The following is a 16,997-nucleotide window of genomic DNA, read 5'->3' on the forward strand; positions in this document are numbered from 1 at the left end:
ACTTACACTTATATATATGTGTGTTTATCATAATTGAACAATTTCTATTTAAGGTTCTATTTATAGAACGGACGTGTATCTTGTCATCTCATCTTCTCTTGTATTTCAACCATTTGTTGAACTTGCTCATGCATCATTTCCTTTAAGTCAGACACATCATTTTCTAATTCTTCCACTTGTTCGGTCTTTTCACCCAACAATTGTAAAGAGGTCTCTAATTTACTTTGTATTTGTTCTACTTTTCGCAAAAGCTCATCTTTTTGCTTATTGACTTCATCAAATTTATCATTTTCCTCAAGTAGCCTCAATATCTCGTCGTTTGCCTTTGCCTTTTCACTTAACAAGTTATTGTATGATTCCTTTGAGGTTGATAGTTCTCCTTCCAGTCTTCTTAATTCTGTACTTAACTTATTCACCAAATGAGCACTTATATGGCCATTAGAATTCGATAATTGAGCGCTCGCTCTTCTGTACGGTATTGATGTATTGTTTAATGATTTCATGGATTTTCCTTCCTGGATTGCTTGCAAATCAGCGGCTTCCTCTGGGATATCGTCGATGCTAAAATCTACATTTTTCCTACTAAAGTGTTGTGTTTCTTCACTACCTAGGGTGTCGTGCGGCCCATCTCCTATGGGTTTTATAGATGAATCGTCTTCTAAATCTTCCAATTTTGAGATTGATAATGACAGCATGGAGTTTTCTTGAGGCAAAATCCACTCGTCTTCAATATTTCCGTTCATGGAATTCAAGCTACTAGTTGATTCTGAAAGTAATTTTTCGACAACTTTCCCAACACTGTTCTCTTGATGCGGTTTTGAATCATCGTCATTTTTCTCTAACTGAGCTCTTTGAATATCATATTTCTTCTTCAATAAATTGTAATCATCATTTACACTCTGTAATGATAATTTTAAAGTCTCTATCTGTCTCTCCAGCTCCTTGACTTGAGAAACGGCGTTTAGATGATTATCTCTTTCCTTTTCCAATTGCTCGCTTAAAGTTTCTGATGAATCCAGGGCGGTTTGATAAGCTTCTTCAAATCTTTTTTTTTCCTTTTTTGTAGATGTAAGGCGGTTCTCCAAATCCACAATTTTAATATTCAGAGCATATTCAATACTATTCCAGTTGGCCTTACTTGATTCCAGCTGTTCTTTCAACAGATTATATTGGGACAATGTATGTTCTTTTACTTCGGAGCTGTTTTCATCGTTATCGGCGCCACCGTCCCTATTTGATTTCGCATTTGAAATCTGATTGGAATTATCCAGCTCTATTCTTAGTTGTTCTAGTTTTGTCTCCAGTGCTGTGACCTGATCTATTGTTGCTTCTTGTAATGCTTTCTTTTCCATTTGAAATTCAGTTCTCTCCTTCTCGAGCAATATTTCTACTTCATCTAAAGATTGTTGCAAACTCTTAATCAAACCATCCTTTTCTTCAATCTTTTTCTCGAATGTTTCTAGTAACTCTTTTTGTTTATCAGTGTCCTTTAGTTTGTTTGTGGCTTCAGCCAATTGTCCTTGTAAGTTATGATACAATGATTGCAGCTCGTTAAAATTGTCTACATTCTGTGCCGAATCCTCAGTTAGTGTGGATACATCATACTCTAAATCTTTTACATTCGCTCTCAAAGCTTTGATTTGATTAGATTGCCTCAATTCTGTCTCTGCTAATTTTGTGCCTTCTTTTTTCAATTGGTCTATCAAATCGTCTTTCTCTTTAACCAATTTAAAGAAACTAGAGTCCCTAGTCTCGATTTGGGGTTTCTTGTTGAGTTCGTTTGTTAGGTCGTCAATCTGTTCGTTAAGCCTTTGGTATTCCGGGCTTATTTTTTTGACCAATTCCTCAACACTGAGGTCTAGAAAATTCTTAGGTAGCCATTGAGGCAATGGTATTATAGTGCCTTCAGATTTTCCAGCTTTATCCGGATCGATATGCGCTGTACTTTCGACTGCAGTTGTTATTAGTTTATGTGTACCGCTCTCTTCCGTGCTTAGCAATCGTACTGTATCGTCCCCGTTCTCAGCATCATCGTTTGATTCCACACCGGCAGTAGGATCGTCGAAAGACGCGCCATTTATTTCTTGTTCACTGCTTGAGGGTATTGCAGGTGAGGGTGATGATAAGTTCGATGTTGATCTCTTGCTCTTTTTTCTTCCCTTCTTCGTAGCCAGAGAAAGCCTTTCTTCCAATGATAGTTTTTTACTCATAGCCAAAGTTATCAGGCGATTACCATATATACCTCTCTATCTGCTTTGCCGTATCGGTGTTCCTTTAAGAGCAGTTCACAAATGGGTAGATCAACAGCTTTAATGAACAAGCCATGATGCTGCTAAACCATGATCTTCTTATATTAAACGCTATATAACATCCTCACACCACGATATATAGCACTATTTGACTACAAAGCACTACTTAGGTCAGGCCGGTCCCATTAAAGTCTATTAGCTTAATGTATTTAACATCTGAGTTGGTAGGGCTTTGAGTTACTGTAACTATATTTGCCCTGAGTAAAAGCCTGTATATTGGCATAGTCTTGGATGAAAAATCATTCATCGTTACAGTTGAATCATGCACAATCAGCCTTTTTAATATAAATGTAGTTTCTCTCGTTAGGATATGTATATACTCCCCATTGTTGTCCATATTCGGTGCTAGAAAGCTCACCACGAAGTCTTTAAGTGATCCCCAAAGCTCCTCATTTCTTACTTTTGATGTCTTTAGATGAGTCAGGTTTTGCTTTCTGTTATCCAGATTGGCAAACTGATGCCGTAGTAATACCAGCAGCTCTTTCAAGTCACTGTTAGTGTTTTTTTGCAACGACACCATTGCCTTTTTATCGACTGATTGATCGCCCATTATTGAAAGCCATTCACTGGAAGTTTGGACCCTCGATGACAAGAAATTCGACACCAAGCTGAAGCCGATTGGGTCTGCTCTCTCTGGTAATAACATAGGCTTTTTCAGTAACTCTGCGAAGATTCCTGGGTCAGTAGGTTTCCCCTCTGGTTCTATATGCCTATTCGTGATCTCATCGATGGCGCTTCGAGCTTGCTCCAAAAAATACCGTTTGTTTCCGATTTGGTTCTCCAAGTTCTTTATGTACGCATCCAGCAGATCCTTTTCTGTATCCATCTTTTTACCATGAACCTTTTCTGGTATTTCTCCCGTCTTTCCTTATACATCATACGTGAATTGTTACACTGTAAATACGAAGCGAATCGGATATTTACTATCTTGCATAAAAAGTAGTCAACACATATGTAATCACAGAGAAGGCTTTGCATAAAAAGAGAAAGAGAGAAGCAAACGAATACCCCTACGCAAAAGAAAGAATGTCTTCATTATCAACATCCGATTTGGCTTCTCTTGACGATACCTCTAAAAAGGAAATTGCCACTTTCCTAGAGGGTGAGAACTCTAAGCAAAAAGTTCAAATGTCCATCCATCAATTCACTAATACCTGTTTTAAGAAATGCGTTGGCTCTGTCAATAATCCAGATTTAAGTTCTCAAGAAGAACAGTGTCTGGCTAACTGTGTGAACAGGTTTTTAGATACCAATATCAGGATCGTCAATGGGTTGCAAAACACCCGTTAATATGATACCTGCTCATTTTTTTCTATATCATTGTCTCGATGTCTAATATATCTGTATATAACCAAATAAATATTTCAATACATGCTCCAGGTTTTTTTTGGAGTGGTTTACCTACACACCGTCTAGACTTCTTTTTCTATATATGCCTATTATTCTATATGCATCGGTAGTCTACAATGACTCAAATAGTAACCGAAAACGTGGTTGATTAGACAAAGTGGACAACTCGTCTTCCATACCGTAGTTATAATGCAATAAACCCCTCATCGTCCCCTTGCACTGCAACTCAATCGACTCGTTTAATGCATTCTCTTGTGAACACTTGTCATATGTAATCAGGATCAAAGACAAAATGTCGAACTTGTGAGCCTCTATTCTTTCATGTGGGCAGACCGTTAAAAGGATGTCTACCACTGAAAGAGCCTTCGAAACTAGCTTTGGGAAAGTAGTGTAAAAGGGATTTCTGACTATATATTCACCTAGGACATAAATGAGCCTTTGGAGATGTACGACAGACTCTTCTTTTTGCATTTTGAGTACGGTTGCTGTTGTTTCTAATGCATATAACGTCAAATTCTCGTAGTTCAGACTTGCCCTAGGAATAATATTCTGTAGAAGAATCTCAGACATGAATTTTTCTAGGTGATACTGGTATTTATTTTTCTCGTTGAAAAATTCCACCTTATATAAGGAATTGATCGTTGGGAAAACTAGTTGCCATATCGCTAATGTCTCATTAGCATCGTATGAAGGCGGTAGAAAATAGCACATATTAATCAAGGTCTTTTCGAACAGTGGGAATAAACCAGTACTTGAGAACTGTATCCATTTGGAGTCATTGATTTCGTGCATAAATGTATGGTCTAAAGCTGTCTGAAGCAAAAAAACACCGCGAAGTTTAATTTTCCTTAAATCAGTGGTATCATCTAGTATGTTTAGAATTCCTGGAATGATCCAAGATAGATTTGTCGATACGTCTTTTCTTTTTATATGTAGTAGGATTACGTAAAATAATGGAATGCTCTTCAAGCCGTCTTGACGTATCCACGCTTCCTTGAGCTGGTCTTCCTTCAATGACATTCCAAGTACTGGTTTGAGGCCGAGATTTTGCTGCTCTTGGAGCTCTGAGTTACTTTTACCTTTTAAAAGTAACGGCTGTAGCGAGGAAATAAGGGCTTGGATTATACCATCATAGTCATGCACATTCCGCCGAAAGTAACAGTCTATAGTTTTTAAAACGTCGTTATTAATCCGCAGGTCTACTCCTTTGTATATGGAGTGGTATGATAGAGACTCGATAAGCTCGACTTCATCTTTCACTGCATATCTACTATCAACACTATCTTGTAATTGAGTGCACAGTTCTGATAGCCTTGTGGAAGAAAGCCCTGGGTTATTCAATTCATCAGTGATGTTACTTATTATAGTCATTCGCTTTCCGATGCCTTCTTTCAAGATTTTGTTTTTAGCCACATTTCCACAAAATAATTGATTTTTGTTTTTAGCTCTACTTAAAAAAAAAACCATTAAACCAAAATGGTAACTGTAATAAGTTTTGAGTGGTAATATAAAGAATTATGTAAATAAATATATTTCTATAGGACGAAAAGTAATATTGAATAGAGAGAAAAAAAATAATAAATATCAGGGATAATATAGCTCGATACCAAGAGCCATCGTACTCCCATTTTGCTTCTAATAGGCATCTTCAGAGACGTCCTCATGGAAGTATTTACCTTCTGTAGTTGGTTTGATGATGCCTGCTCTGATACAGAAATCACCAAAGTGTTCACCTTCTTCTCTTTCCAAAGCGTATCTTTTAAATAATGGTTTGATGAAATCAACGATTTCTTCGTCCTTCAAGTTGGCCTTGTATAATTTGTTTAATCTTTGACCAAGATAACCACCACCAAGCATCAAGTTATAAGTATGTGGGGCCTTACCAATAAGGGCTAATTCACCTAACCATGGACGAGAACAACCGTTTGGACAACCAGTCATCCTCATGATAATAGAATCGTGACGTAACCCGTATTCTTCTAAGCAGTCCTCCAACTGAGTAATGATATCAGGAAGAAAACGTTCAGATTCAGCAAATGCTAAACCACAGGTTGGTAAACCAACACAGGAAGATGAGGATAATCTTAACCCACTGAAATCAGTGTTGTCCAATTTGTAAGTCTTCAAAATGGATTTGATTTCATCAATATGTTCGTCTGTAATATTAGAGACAACCAAATGTTGATTACCAGTCAACCTGAAGTGACCAGAATTGGTCTTAAGCATGTACTCAGCAACTTTCCTTATACCTGTCTTTTGTGGAAGGTCTGGGGTATCTTCAACTCTACCATTTTCAATAAATGCTGTGAAGTGGTTTAATCCAGTTTCATCTTTGACCCATCCATAGTAATCGATGTTAGACTTGAATTCAAAAGGTCTTTCGGTTTCGAATTTCTTACCCCAATATTCTTCTACTCTTTGTTTGAAACCTTCAACACCCATATCGTCTACAGTATACTTTAAACGAGCATGTTTACGGTCCTTACGATCACCATGATCTCTCTGCACAATAACAATACCTTCCAATGGAGGAATGATGTCTTCAGTTTTGACATAACCTAAACAAGAGCCTAACCTTGGATAAGTCTTCTTATTGTTATGTGTGGTACCCATACCACCACCAACAAAGACATTATAACCGTCCACGATTTGAGTTTCTGGGTTAACTATAGCAATTAAACCGACATCAATAGATAAGACATCGACATCGTTGTAAGGAGGAACAGCGATGTTGAATTTAAACTTTCTTGGCAAATAAGTTGGACCATATATTGGTTCAATGTCAACCAAAGCGTTACCACTAACCAAAGTCTTCTTCTTTCTTGGGCCATCTTTTCTTTTTTCAAAGATGGATGGCCATGACGAATCTTCATCTTGCTCTTCTGGACCTTCTAACCAAACTTCATGATAGGCTGTGGTCTTTGGCAAGAAATAATCAGAAATCAATTTCCCCATATCGGCGATTTGTTGGTGAACCTTAGCATTGGTTGGCAAAGCTGAAACCATGACGTTTCTGTTTACATCACCCGCAGCTGCTAAAGTGTCCATTAAGACGGCATTCATTCCTCTCAAGGTATGTTTTAAGTTTTTCTTCAAAACACCATGAATTTGGAAGGTAGCTCTTGTAGTCAATTTCAAAGTACCATTACCAGAGGTGTCAGACAAATGATCTAAAGCAAGCCATTGGTGGGCAGTAGTTTTACCACCTGGTAGACGAGCTCTTGCCATGAACATATAGTATGGTTCCAAGCCTTGAGACTTACGCACGTCTCTTATGTCACGATCGTCTTGCGTATAGATACCGTGGAACTTCATCAATTGTTCATTAGAATGAGTAACACCACCCGAGGATTCATCTTTTAAATTTTCACTGATGGTACCTCTCAAGAAATCGGAATCTCTTTTAATATCTTCGTTGGTAACGGGTTTTGGTTCATCTTCAACAGCAGCACCAGAAACACCAAGAGCTTCCCATAATTTAGGTTCCCATTCAGAATAAGCGGTTTGGAAACCATCTGCATCCTGATCATCACCTAGACCTAAAGGAATCAAGGTCTTGGCGCTCAACAGCTCTAAGCGCTTGAACAAATCTTGCGAAGGCTTGTTGAAATAATGCTTATCTTCTTTACGTGGCCAGTATTCAGAATCACCCAACCCGAAAACAGCAACGTTTAAAGTAGCTAAATCCAGAGTGGTGTCATTCTTGAGAGCTTCCCAGAAAGATTTACCGTCCTGTGGAAATTCACCTTGCCCTGCAGTAGAAGTAACAAAAACTACGTTTTCTTCGCCAGGTAATTCCTCTAGAATAACGTCATCCATGGATAGTACGGTAGCCTTCAACCCTCTTGCAGAGGCTCTTGCTCCCAATCTCTTTGCCAAGGTTGCAGCATTGCCACCATCTGAGGCATAATAGACATGTAATGGTGGTCCTGACAAGCCTTCCAATAATTGATCAAAGGCAGCCTTGCTTCTCTTTTCTTGTTTTCTCGTTAATGCATTGCCAGCAGAATGCTTTAGGTTTCTTGATAAAGAAGGATCCTTTTTGGTTAATAGAGTTAATTTATTTTCACGATCCAAGAAATCTTGTAATTGCTTCCTAATAACTGAGGAATCCAAGCTGAATGCCTCTTTATCAGATGATGGATCGTCATGGATTGGATTGAATCTATACAACGGCCAGTAGCCAGATTCGACAGCGGTTTTGGTTTCCTTTAAGACCTCTAGGGGAGTGTCGTTTTCTGAACTGTATGGTAAATAGGCCAAGACAATGGAAGGACCATTATATTTAGACGCCTCGATAATAGCAGTCAATAGTTGTGTGTACGAAGCATAAACGGCAACGGAAGCAACATAAGCACTATAATAATTCATGGCGTATAGCCCGACATCCTTCTTTCTATCTTGGTTCTGCTTTCTGTGGTCATATGGCTCTGAATCGATCAATAAGACATTAATGTTCCTACGAGATGACAGAACTTGTTGAATACCTGAATGGCCCAAATCGTAAGACCAAGCATCTGAACCAATTAACCAACTTGATTTAAAAATAAAAGAATCACTTGTAGGGGCAATCTTTAAGAATTTTAAAGCAGTGGAGGAATCTTGGTTAGATTGTAAAAGTTCAAATATTTCATGACCTATCGAGTTTGCTTCTTGTAATTGAGCTTCATCAAGATCCTGATCATGAAATGACACCCATTTAGATAACAACTGAACAATTTTGTTAGCATCTTCAGAAAAGTATAGGCTTGGCTCGAGAGAGCTCTTTGCTAAATTGACCAGTTCTTCACGTTTGGTTTCTTGCTTCAAAAAGCGTCCGAAACCAAATTCTGGATTGCTTGGTTCAATTGTCTCACTTGAAAATTGGTTCAAAATTTGCAGATTTGAAGAAAATAACTGTTTTAGTACCTTGATGTAAGCGTCCTCTAAATTTAACACCTTATTGACGGAGGATATTAACTGAGTGATTTCAGCTTGGTCCTCCGCGTTTTCATTGGGTTTACCCAAGAACAGATTGGCATCAGGTTCTTTCTTGTTAATATTCGATATGACAGTATTGATAACACTTTGGTAATCGTCTACAAGACCAACATTAGTTAGTACCACCTGGTCGATACTCCTAGATACCAATTCATTGAAGTTACTGAAAAAATCTAAAAGTAATGGTTGAAATTCATTTGATTGCGATTTGGTAGAGGCACCTTGTAAAACAGCAATCTTGGTGACGGAAGATGGCAATATTTCCAAGAAGTCGGAAAAATTCCATGGTCTGTATGCTTTGATCTTGATCAAAGCTGCATTTGAAGGTAATACATTGCTGAATTCTTCATCATATGGTGACAGATTAACGATAGCAGTATCAGGTGAGTCTGTGCCTTTTACCAGTTCAAAATTTGTTAATGGCAAAACCTCTTCTGAGCTTGGTACTTCAGTTTCCTCATTGGCAATCTCTAAAGTTGGAACATCGATATTTTGTCCAATAGCGGTACTCGTACCAATCTTTGCCAAGTTAATAAAGTGAAAAACGGCAGTTAGGGAGCCGGTAGCAATCTTGTATGAGGCAGCTGTGTTTGAGATTGCAGTTTGCAAATCAGACGACAACAAGATGGGGAAAGAGAGATCTTTTAATGCAGGAATCACAGAATAATCTTGCAAGTTCAAATCCACAGTGATCACGAGTGGAAATTGGTTAGGTAGAGAATATAAATGGTGAATGGATTTGACCAAAGTAGTTTCGTCTGTAAAGACAGTAGTTAAAGTGTCCTTAGAAAGTTGAGTCTTGATGCCACTGAATGGATCGTGATTATTCAACAGATGAGTAGCATCTATTGCAGCAGATTCAAGCCCTTTGAAGGTTGAACGACTGTTTTTTGTGGGGGTAGTGTAAAACACTTTATTTTGGGAAACACTCGAGGAATATTGCGCCAGCAATTGTGGGAGTGTCAAGATATTTGAAGCAGTCATTCGTCAATATTTTTCTTTCTCTGGTTCCCTTTCCCTACTATTGCTTTGTTTATTTGTAAGAGATATAAAGAAACAGAACGATGTTGAAAAAATTTACAAGCAAGAGGATCTTTTTTCCTCCCAGATTTATTTCACATTAGGAACTACCATCTTTCAACACTTTATATAACGGTTCACAACAAACTGTGATTTGTCGGCATCTCCATGACTAAATTATTCAACATCTCTTGGCCATTAAACCATTCTTCCTGGTCTGTGGTGGTAACTGTGGCATTGTATATAACGGGGAAAAAACTACACGTGATAGAAATTCCTGTTTAAAATATCACGTGGAAGATATTGTATCACCCGGCTGGAATCAATGCCTTTAGTTCGAGGGTAAAACTATCATACTTCATCCCAACGACTCGTTTAGAACTCATATATGTTTAGGAATGCTTATGGTTTCAACAAAAAACATCTTAAAAAGTATAAGTGTTGCGTATTGCCCAAATATGCACATAAAGGCATATGTTTATATATGCCTTTATGTAGTGGTAAACTGGGGGTTCGCCGTATCTGATGATAATTATACGAACGAAATCATCTTTGGCGGCTAATTTGGGACTCTGGAAGATAGTCACTTATGGATACTTTACGGAGTAACTTTTAGATGTCATAGAATCAAAAGACAAAGGACACAAGTATAAGGGATGTATGCTGAGTGCTGAACAATCACAGCGGGTCCGGAGCGAGGTAAAGATTTTTTATTTAATATTTGGTTCCCTTTCATAGCTTTTATTTAATTCGCACTTTAAAGCAAGGAAAACTTTAAGAGAGTGAAGATAAACAAAAACGATCAGCTTTCTCTTATGTCTAGACTATTCAATAATGAATAACAAGCGAGCCAGCCACTTGAATGGTGCATCTGTTTTTATCTTAAATACCTCCAAGAAGTGGGAAACGAGAGTTTAGAAACCTGGAGACCGTGTGTCCAGTCCGTTTATTTATGTTTCGAAGGATAAAATGTTCGGAAAAGGCCCTTGTTGAAGTATGTAAAGCCTGGTTTATTGGTCGACCATTCAGTCGGAAAACTAACAACTAACAACTGGTTGCGGCTACTCTAGGATGACTTTTCCTGATTGTAGTCCAGCCATATCATAGTAAACGGGATATACTGTGTATTTAGTCAATAAACCAATCACGTGACCACACACATATTATCAATGTTAATCATTATTATTTTAAAGATAGTAGTCACAGCGAGCTGGCCTATTCGACTTTATAAGCAGACAACCAAGTCGACTATTGGCAACTAATACCCCAAGAAATGTTTGCTAGATTGCATGGTAAGAAACAAAGGCCAATTTCTTCCATCAATTCTCAAACTCCAAGAACCAGCAATACTACGCACGCAAATAGTATATCCTTATCATCAGGAAATTTGATAGTAGGCTCAAATAAAAACTTGAGGGAAAAAGGCGACCAGTTTAACTCTCAACTGAGGTCTTCTAATAGGAATATAACTTCAGATAACAAAAATAATGGCAATTCCACTAACGACGATGATGATTACAATGGGATAGAACAACCCCATCGCCATCAGAGCCCAGGACTGAAAACAAGGACACACCAAGCTGAGTTAGGCTATCACGAGTCCAGATTTTCAGACAATTTGGTAATGTTAAACCTAATCGAATTCCCAGATATAAAACCTGGCAATCTAGTAGAACTGAAAACCTACCATAAGGATCCATCTCCATCAAATCGAGATAAGAAAATTTATTTTATCGCCAAGGACTTTGACCAAGAAACCAAGAGAAGAGCGAAGACGTCTAATGTTTCGGTACTTTCGGGTCAATTACAAACTCTATTAGATTTACCTTCCAGATCTAAAATATGGATAAAATTAAAACCGAACAAAGTAGACTTACAAGTAGACGTGGTTGAATTCAATATTAAGGACTGTTTATTGAATAGAGGTGATATGTGGTTTTTATCATCTAAAATCGTTGATACATGTGTTTTTATGGACCAAAAACTGACATTCCTAGATTCTATTAGAGGCACAATCAAGGGGATTTATCGAAATGGTAAAAAAATTGTCTCTGGATATATTGGTGAACAAACAAGAATAATCTTCAGATCTGAGTCTGCTAGGCTGATTTTTTTGATTCAAATTACAGACGAAATGTGGAATTTCGAAGAAACTGGTGAACAGTTATTTCAAAAGATGGTCAATTCATTTTTCCCCAAGATTTTTAAAAAGTGGAAAGACATAGATACTCATCATACTATTACAATAGCGTTTGCTATATCAATGGATCTATCGGATACTTCGTTCAGAGACCTAAAACCCGGTGAGTCTTTGAAAAATTCAAAGGATTATTTTAGAATAGTTGTAGATCAAGTCAGTATTATTCACTGGGTTGATATTATGGAAACTTTAAGGAAGGAATTCATGGAAATCAGAAAGGATTTGTTGAACAAAAAAACGGATAAAGGTTACAGCATAGCTAAGGGGAGATTTTCCCCTGTAATTAAATCAAACTTTCTCGAACTGGTTAACTTCGCCACAACAATCTTAACAGATCCGTTTAAACAGTTGGATTTAAGGCATACCACTACACATGTTATGATTATTTCTCCAGGATCTGGGTTATTTGATGTTGATTATAGTTTGTTGAGACTAACTGGGAAGAAGTTACTATCTCTTGAAATGACAATGGATTTAATTTGTCTTTCAAAGGCTCCACTACACATCGTACCTCTTTTCAGGTATCGAGATTTTGAGAATAAACTCCATCACTGCGTACCACTTTGGCTAAGTGTATTTTTTTGGAACGACCATGCTAAAAAGAATAACTCAGAATGGACTCCAAGGTGTAAAATTTATGACTTGCAGATGATGGGGATTACAGAAAATGAACTTATACAGGAGGTTGACGTCGAATATTTACAATTGAATAAAAAAGTAAAATGTTTATCAGAATTTATGAATGATTATGATGAAAATGCATTTCAGCTCAAGATTTTACCCGCTGATTCAAACAAAAAACTGTCTAATAAATCAGATTTAAAATTCGATACCGTATTTGAGGACGAGATTGTTGTAAAAGGGAAAAAACTTCAGGCAACAACAACTACTACTCATGGCAATACAAGGTTTATATGGAAGGCGCCCAAATTTGCTATTCCGGTAATAAAGGACGTACAAAAACCAAACGTAATACCAGATCTGTCAATAAAAACGATAGAGACTTCTCCCTACGATGAAGCGAACACTACAAATGATATTATTAACACTCCCACTTTTACTAACAACGATAATACTGAAATAAACGACTCACTGGCCTCTGTAAGATCCGCTGATAACCAAAATACATCTTTAGCGCTGGATTCGCTGAAAGGGCTAAGTAAGAGAAACTCATTAAAAGATTTTACTCAAAGAGTTATAACGAAATTCATCTCTAATATGGATGTAAACAAATGCAAAGAATCAACTCCTGTAACAACTAAAGATGGAATCAGCAACTCAACCATAGATAAAAGCACGCCAGCACTACTTTCTTCTGAAAGTAAGACAGGTAATATTAGATTACAAAGTAAAAGCTTTATGATTGACAGTAACATCAACAATCGCGGTAATTTGATAATCAAGAAAAACCTCTCCATTTTTGGAGTGCCTGATAAGGAGACCATAAGTGGCTCTCCGTCTTCATATTTAGAATCATCACATACCAGGACTTCCTCCAGATTTTCTACCGTGTCTGATAAAACCCCATTCATTACAGAGGGACAGAAGTTTAAATCTGATAATTCCAATGCTTTTAGCCTTTTACAGCGATTTAGGCATCGTATAAATGAAACTTGGGTGGACATTAAAAGCCCCTCAATTCCTGTCAGCAATGAATTTGCCAATGACTTGTTACCTTTACGCTGGAAAGATGTATGGCCAAAATATGTGGCGAAAAAATATAGTAAGTGGAGATCCTTCACAACTCCGGCAGAATTACCGATCACAATTTCTGATTTCCCATCAAAGGATGATTTTGAAAGGAACTTCATCTTTAGAAATCATTCAGTCACTTTGAATAGTGATCAGGAACAATATAATCAAACCTACAAAGATTTACTACGCGATATGATTTATATGCGATTACTGACTGGTTTCCAAATCTGTGTTGGTGAACAAGTAGAAAAAATTGAACTATCTAGGGAAAACGACGAAAGTGAAACGGTGGTTAATAAATATTTGGACTTCAACAAATACAAAACCTTCAAGCTTTATCTGATGATTGACTCCGAAATACACAGAATAACATGTGGATCGAGTGGTATAATTGATGTGGAAAGGTATCTAAGAAATGATGAGGTAAACTTGTTTGATCAAGTTCCCAGTTACATTCCTTTAGTTAAGACGAGATATGAAAACTCATTTCGTGATGCAATGATTGATCCCTTACATGTCAAGAGAGAATCTTTGAATTGGAACCAAATTGACCAAGTTCTAGCGGGATATGGCGACTATTTAATGGATAGGAAATGGCACGGATTTAGAGCCAAATACGTGGTGTTACCAACAGATATCCCTCCTAACACTTATTCTATGGTCATCAATGATAAAAATGAAACCTTAAACCCTGAAGAAATTAGAGTAGAAGGATTAAGGAGGTTAATTGGTTCAATCACTAGGGCAAGACTAAGGACGGAAAAGGAAAAACAAGTAAAGAAAACAAAGAGAGAAGAAATTCAACCCGAAGTTATGTTCTACACAGGTCCGCTATACAACTTTATTAACGAGCAACAGACATCATTGGAAAGCTCAACTATAAATTTCAAGGATTCAATTTTCGTTAACGACAATAATCTTTTGAATAAAAGTGTTGAATTATCGAAGCTAGCGTACCAAATACAACGTGGTGAAAATCGCATAACCTTAGTTAATAGAAAGTGGCACTGGAAAAAACATGATAGATGCTTTGTCGGTTCAGAGATGGTTAACTGGTTAATAAGAAACTTTTCTGATATAGATACTAGAGAAGATGCAATTAGATACGGGCAAAAAACGATGAAGGAGGGACTGTTTGTTCATGTCTTGAATAAGCATAGTTTTTTGGACGGGCATTACTTTTATCAATTCTCGCCTGAATACAGGATGGACACAAACAGGCTCGAGAAAATATCTTCGGATCGCTCTACGTCGTCTGATCCGAAGCAAATACTGAGAAAAGCATCTACCGGTAGCTCAAATGATCCAGGCGCTATAACACCATTCTCTACAGTCGTACCTGCTATAAGTGCGTCAAACGCTTCCGTTGCTGACACAAATGAATCATCACGCCCGATCTTAATGTTGAGTAATTCTCTTGTTATAGATGTCGATCCCGCCGGCAAATCTTCCAAACAAGAATCATGTACTGTACACTATGATAGAGTTCATAATCCCGATCATTGTTTTCATATCAGATTAGAGTGGTTAACTACGACCCCTAAATTGATTGATGACTTAGTGGGGAACTGGTCCAGGCTGTGTGAAAGGTATGGTTTGAAAATGATCGAAATACCTTGGGAAGAACTTTGTACAATCCCATCTGTTAATCCATTCCACTCTTTTGTTGAAATTAAGCTAGCTATCAATCCTTGGGAAGATCCTGAGTTCAAAGATAGAGAGCTTTTTGCTAAAAGTAAATTTTATTATCATGTTTATCTTCTGAAGGCATCAGGATTTTTATTAGATAACAGGGCATCCAAGTTTCTACAAAGCCAAGATATAGAATTTGATATCATGTATTCATGGGGGAAACCGCAGTTCAAGTACGTTCAATATATCCATCATACTGGTGCTTACGTTGCAGAACTACGAGAAAATGGTTGCCTCTTTTTAGCCCCTAACAATGTTTATATTTCTAGGGTGAATCCGGGAAACATAATTGGGAAAATCCATTCTTCCTCAAGCTCTGCATTAGATGCTCAAAAAGTGATCCTTGATTTCAAATCAACTTGCTTAGATTACCAGAAACTAAGATCAATTTTCTTGGATGCAAAGGAAACGTGGATTACAGGAAAGATCGTAGAGGAATAGGTAGCCCATAGTATTAATAAGCCTAACCAAGTAAATAATATTCAATAGGATAACCAAGTGTATTATCTATTTATAGATATAGATATATATATATATATCTATATACGCTCATTTGCGGATCTAAAGTCTTTGCGCAATTTTGATGACATCACCCAAGACACCAGCAGCAGTGACAGCAGCACCTGCACCAGCACCTTGAATGACGACTGGATTAGTGTAACGCTTAGTCTTGATGGAAATAACATTATCAGAACCCTTCAATGATGCAAATGGATGAGAGTAATCGTATTTTTCAATTCCAACAGAGACAGATTTGGTGGCGACATCAACTTTACCAATAAATCTCAATACTTTGTTTTCAGCTGCGGCTTCTTTCTTCAATTGAGTCAAATCATCGTCATAATCGGATAACCTTTCCATAAATTCGTCGACAGATTTAACAGATTCTAATGGTTTAGGAATCAAAGATTGAACTGGGAAAGAAGTTGGGGATTCAACTTCGACGCCAGATATTCTACCGACAATTGTGACCTTTCTAGCAACGTCCAAACCGTTCAAATCGTCTCTTGGATCTGGTTCGGTGTAACCTAATTTCTTAGCAACCTTGACAACATCAGAAAATTTGACGTCGTTAGCTTCGCTAGTGGAGAATTCGTTAAAAATGTAAGATAGAGTACCAGAAAAGATACCTTCAATTTTCTCTACCTCATCACCAGTTTGAACGATTTCTCTCAAAAAGCTGATAATAGGTAAACCAGCACCAACGGTGGCTTCATGGTATACTAAACCGTTGGTTGGCTTATTGGAGAAAAGAGCCTTCCAGGTAGCCAAATCAGAGGAAAAAGCCTTCTTGTTTGGTGTAGCAATGGAAATACCGTTTTCAACAAACTTGGTGTAGAAACCAGCAATGTAAGCACTGGAAGTGTTATCAACTAAAATCACTGGCTTAGGAGAAGTCTTTAAATGAGCAATCAAATCGTCCAATGGCAAAGTCTTGTCGCTGGCAGCGGCCAATGCCGATTTCCAGTCAGAGCCGACGTTCAATGGAGAAAAGTCCTTAGAGATCAAGGAACGTTCAGCTTCGGCCAAAAGGACCAAATTGTAAGTGATGGTAGACTTCATAGCCAACAATTGGTCCAAAAGAGATGAACCCACCACACCGGCACCGATAACGGCAACATTAACAACTTTAGTAGACATTTTTTTTTCTTTCTTGGTTAATTATACTAGCACTACTTACTTACAACGTCCTGTATATGCAGCTAAAAAGATTGACCTCGATAAACGTCTATCATTAATTGGAGTATTAC

At 37.5% G+C, this 16,997-nt stretch overlaps 7 protein-coding genes across 7 annotated transcripts; 2 read left to right on the plus strand and 5 right to left on the minus strand.

Moving 5' to 3' along the window:
• Positions 1-83: 83 nt before the first annotated feature.
• SGM1 (Sgm1p) lies at positions 84-2,210 on the minus strand (the record flags this gene model as incomplete). The annotated part of the gene is made up of 1 exon (XM_018366225.1): positions 84-2,210. One exon carries the CDS (start codon positions 2,208-2,210, stop codon positions 84-86), a length of 2,127 nt encoding a protein of 708 aa, XP_018221431.1.
• A 205-nt stretch (positions 2,211-2,415) lies between these two features.
• Positions 2,416-3,135, minus strand: MCM22 (Mcm22p; the record flags this gene model as incomplete). The annotated part of the gene is made up of 1 exon (XM_018366226.1): positions 2,416-3,135. One exon carries the CDS (start codon positions 3,133-3,135, stop codon positions 2,416-2,418), a length of 720 nt encoding a protein of 239 aa, XP_018221432.1.
• A 200-nt stretch (positions 3,136-3,335) lies between these two features.
• Positions 3,336-3,599, plus strand: TIM8 (protein transporter TIM8; the record flags this gene model as incomplete). Its single annotated transcript, XM_018366227.1, has 1 exon — positions 3,336-3,599. One exon carries the CDS (start codon positions 3,336-3,338, stop codon positions 3,597-3,599), a length of 264 nt encoding a protein of 87 aa, XP_018221433.1.
• Positions 3,600-3,770: 171 nt separating this feature from the next.
• TTI2 (Tti2p) lies at positions 3,771-5,126 on the minus strand (the record flags this gene model as incomplete). Its single annotated transcript, XM_018366228.1, has 1 exon — positions 3,771-5,126. One exon carries the CDS (start codon positions 5,124-5,126, stop codon positions 3,771-3,773), a length of 1,356 nt encoding a protein of 451 aa, XP_018221434.1.
• A 168-nt stretch (positions 5,127-5,294) lies between these two features.
• MET5 (sulfite reductase (NADPH) subunit beta) lies at positions 5,295-9,623 on the minus strand (the record flags this gene model as incomplete). Its single annotated transcript, XM_018366229.1, has 1 exon — positions 5,295-9,623. One exon carries the CDS (start codon positions 9,621-9,623, stop codon positions 5,295-5,297), a length of 4,329 nt encoding a protein of 1,442 aa, XP_018221435.1.
• A 1,309-nt stretch (positions 9,624-10,932) lies between these two features.
• Positions 10,933-15,687, plus strand: IML1 (GTPase-activating protein IML1; the record flags this gene model as incomplete). The annotated part of the gene is made up of 1 exon (XM_018366230.1): positions 10,933-15,687. One exon carries the CDS (start codon positions 10,933-10,935, stop codon positions 15,685-15,687), a length of 4,755 nt encoding a protein of 1,584 aa, XP_018221436.1.
• Positions 15,688-15,807: 120 nt separating this feature from the next.
• HOM6 (homoserine dehydrogenase) lies at positions 15,808-16,887 on the minus strand (the record flags this gene model as incomplete). The annotated part of the gene is made up of 1 exon (XM_018366231.1): positions 15,808-16,887. The coding sequence occupies one exon, from the start codon at positions 16,885-16,887 to the stop codon at positions 15,808-15,810; it is 1,080 nt and encodes a 359-aa protein (XP_018221437.1).
• Between the last annotated feature and the right edge of the window lie 110 nt (positions 16,888-16,997).

Source organism: Saccharomyces eubayanus, chromosome X (genome assembly GCF_001298625.1).
Source record: "Saccharomyces eubayanus strain FM1318 chromosome X, whole genome shotgun sequence".
Taxonomy (NCBI): Eukaryota; Fungi; Ascomycota; class Saccharomycetes; order Saccharomycetales; family Saccharomycetaceae; genus Saccharomyces; species Saccharomyces eubayanus.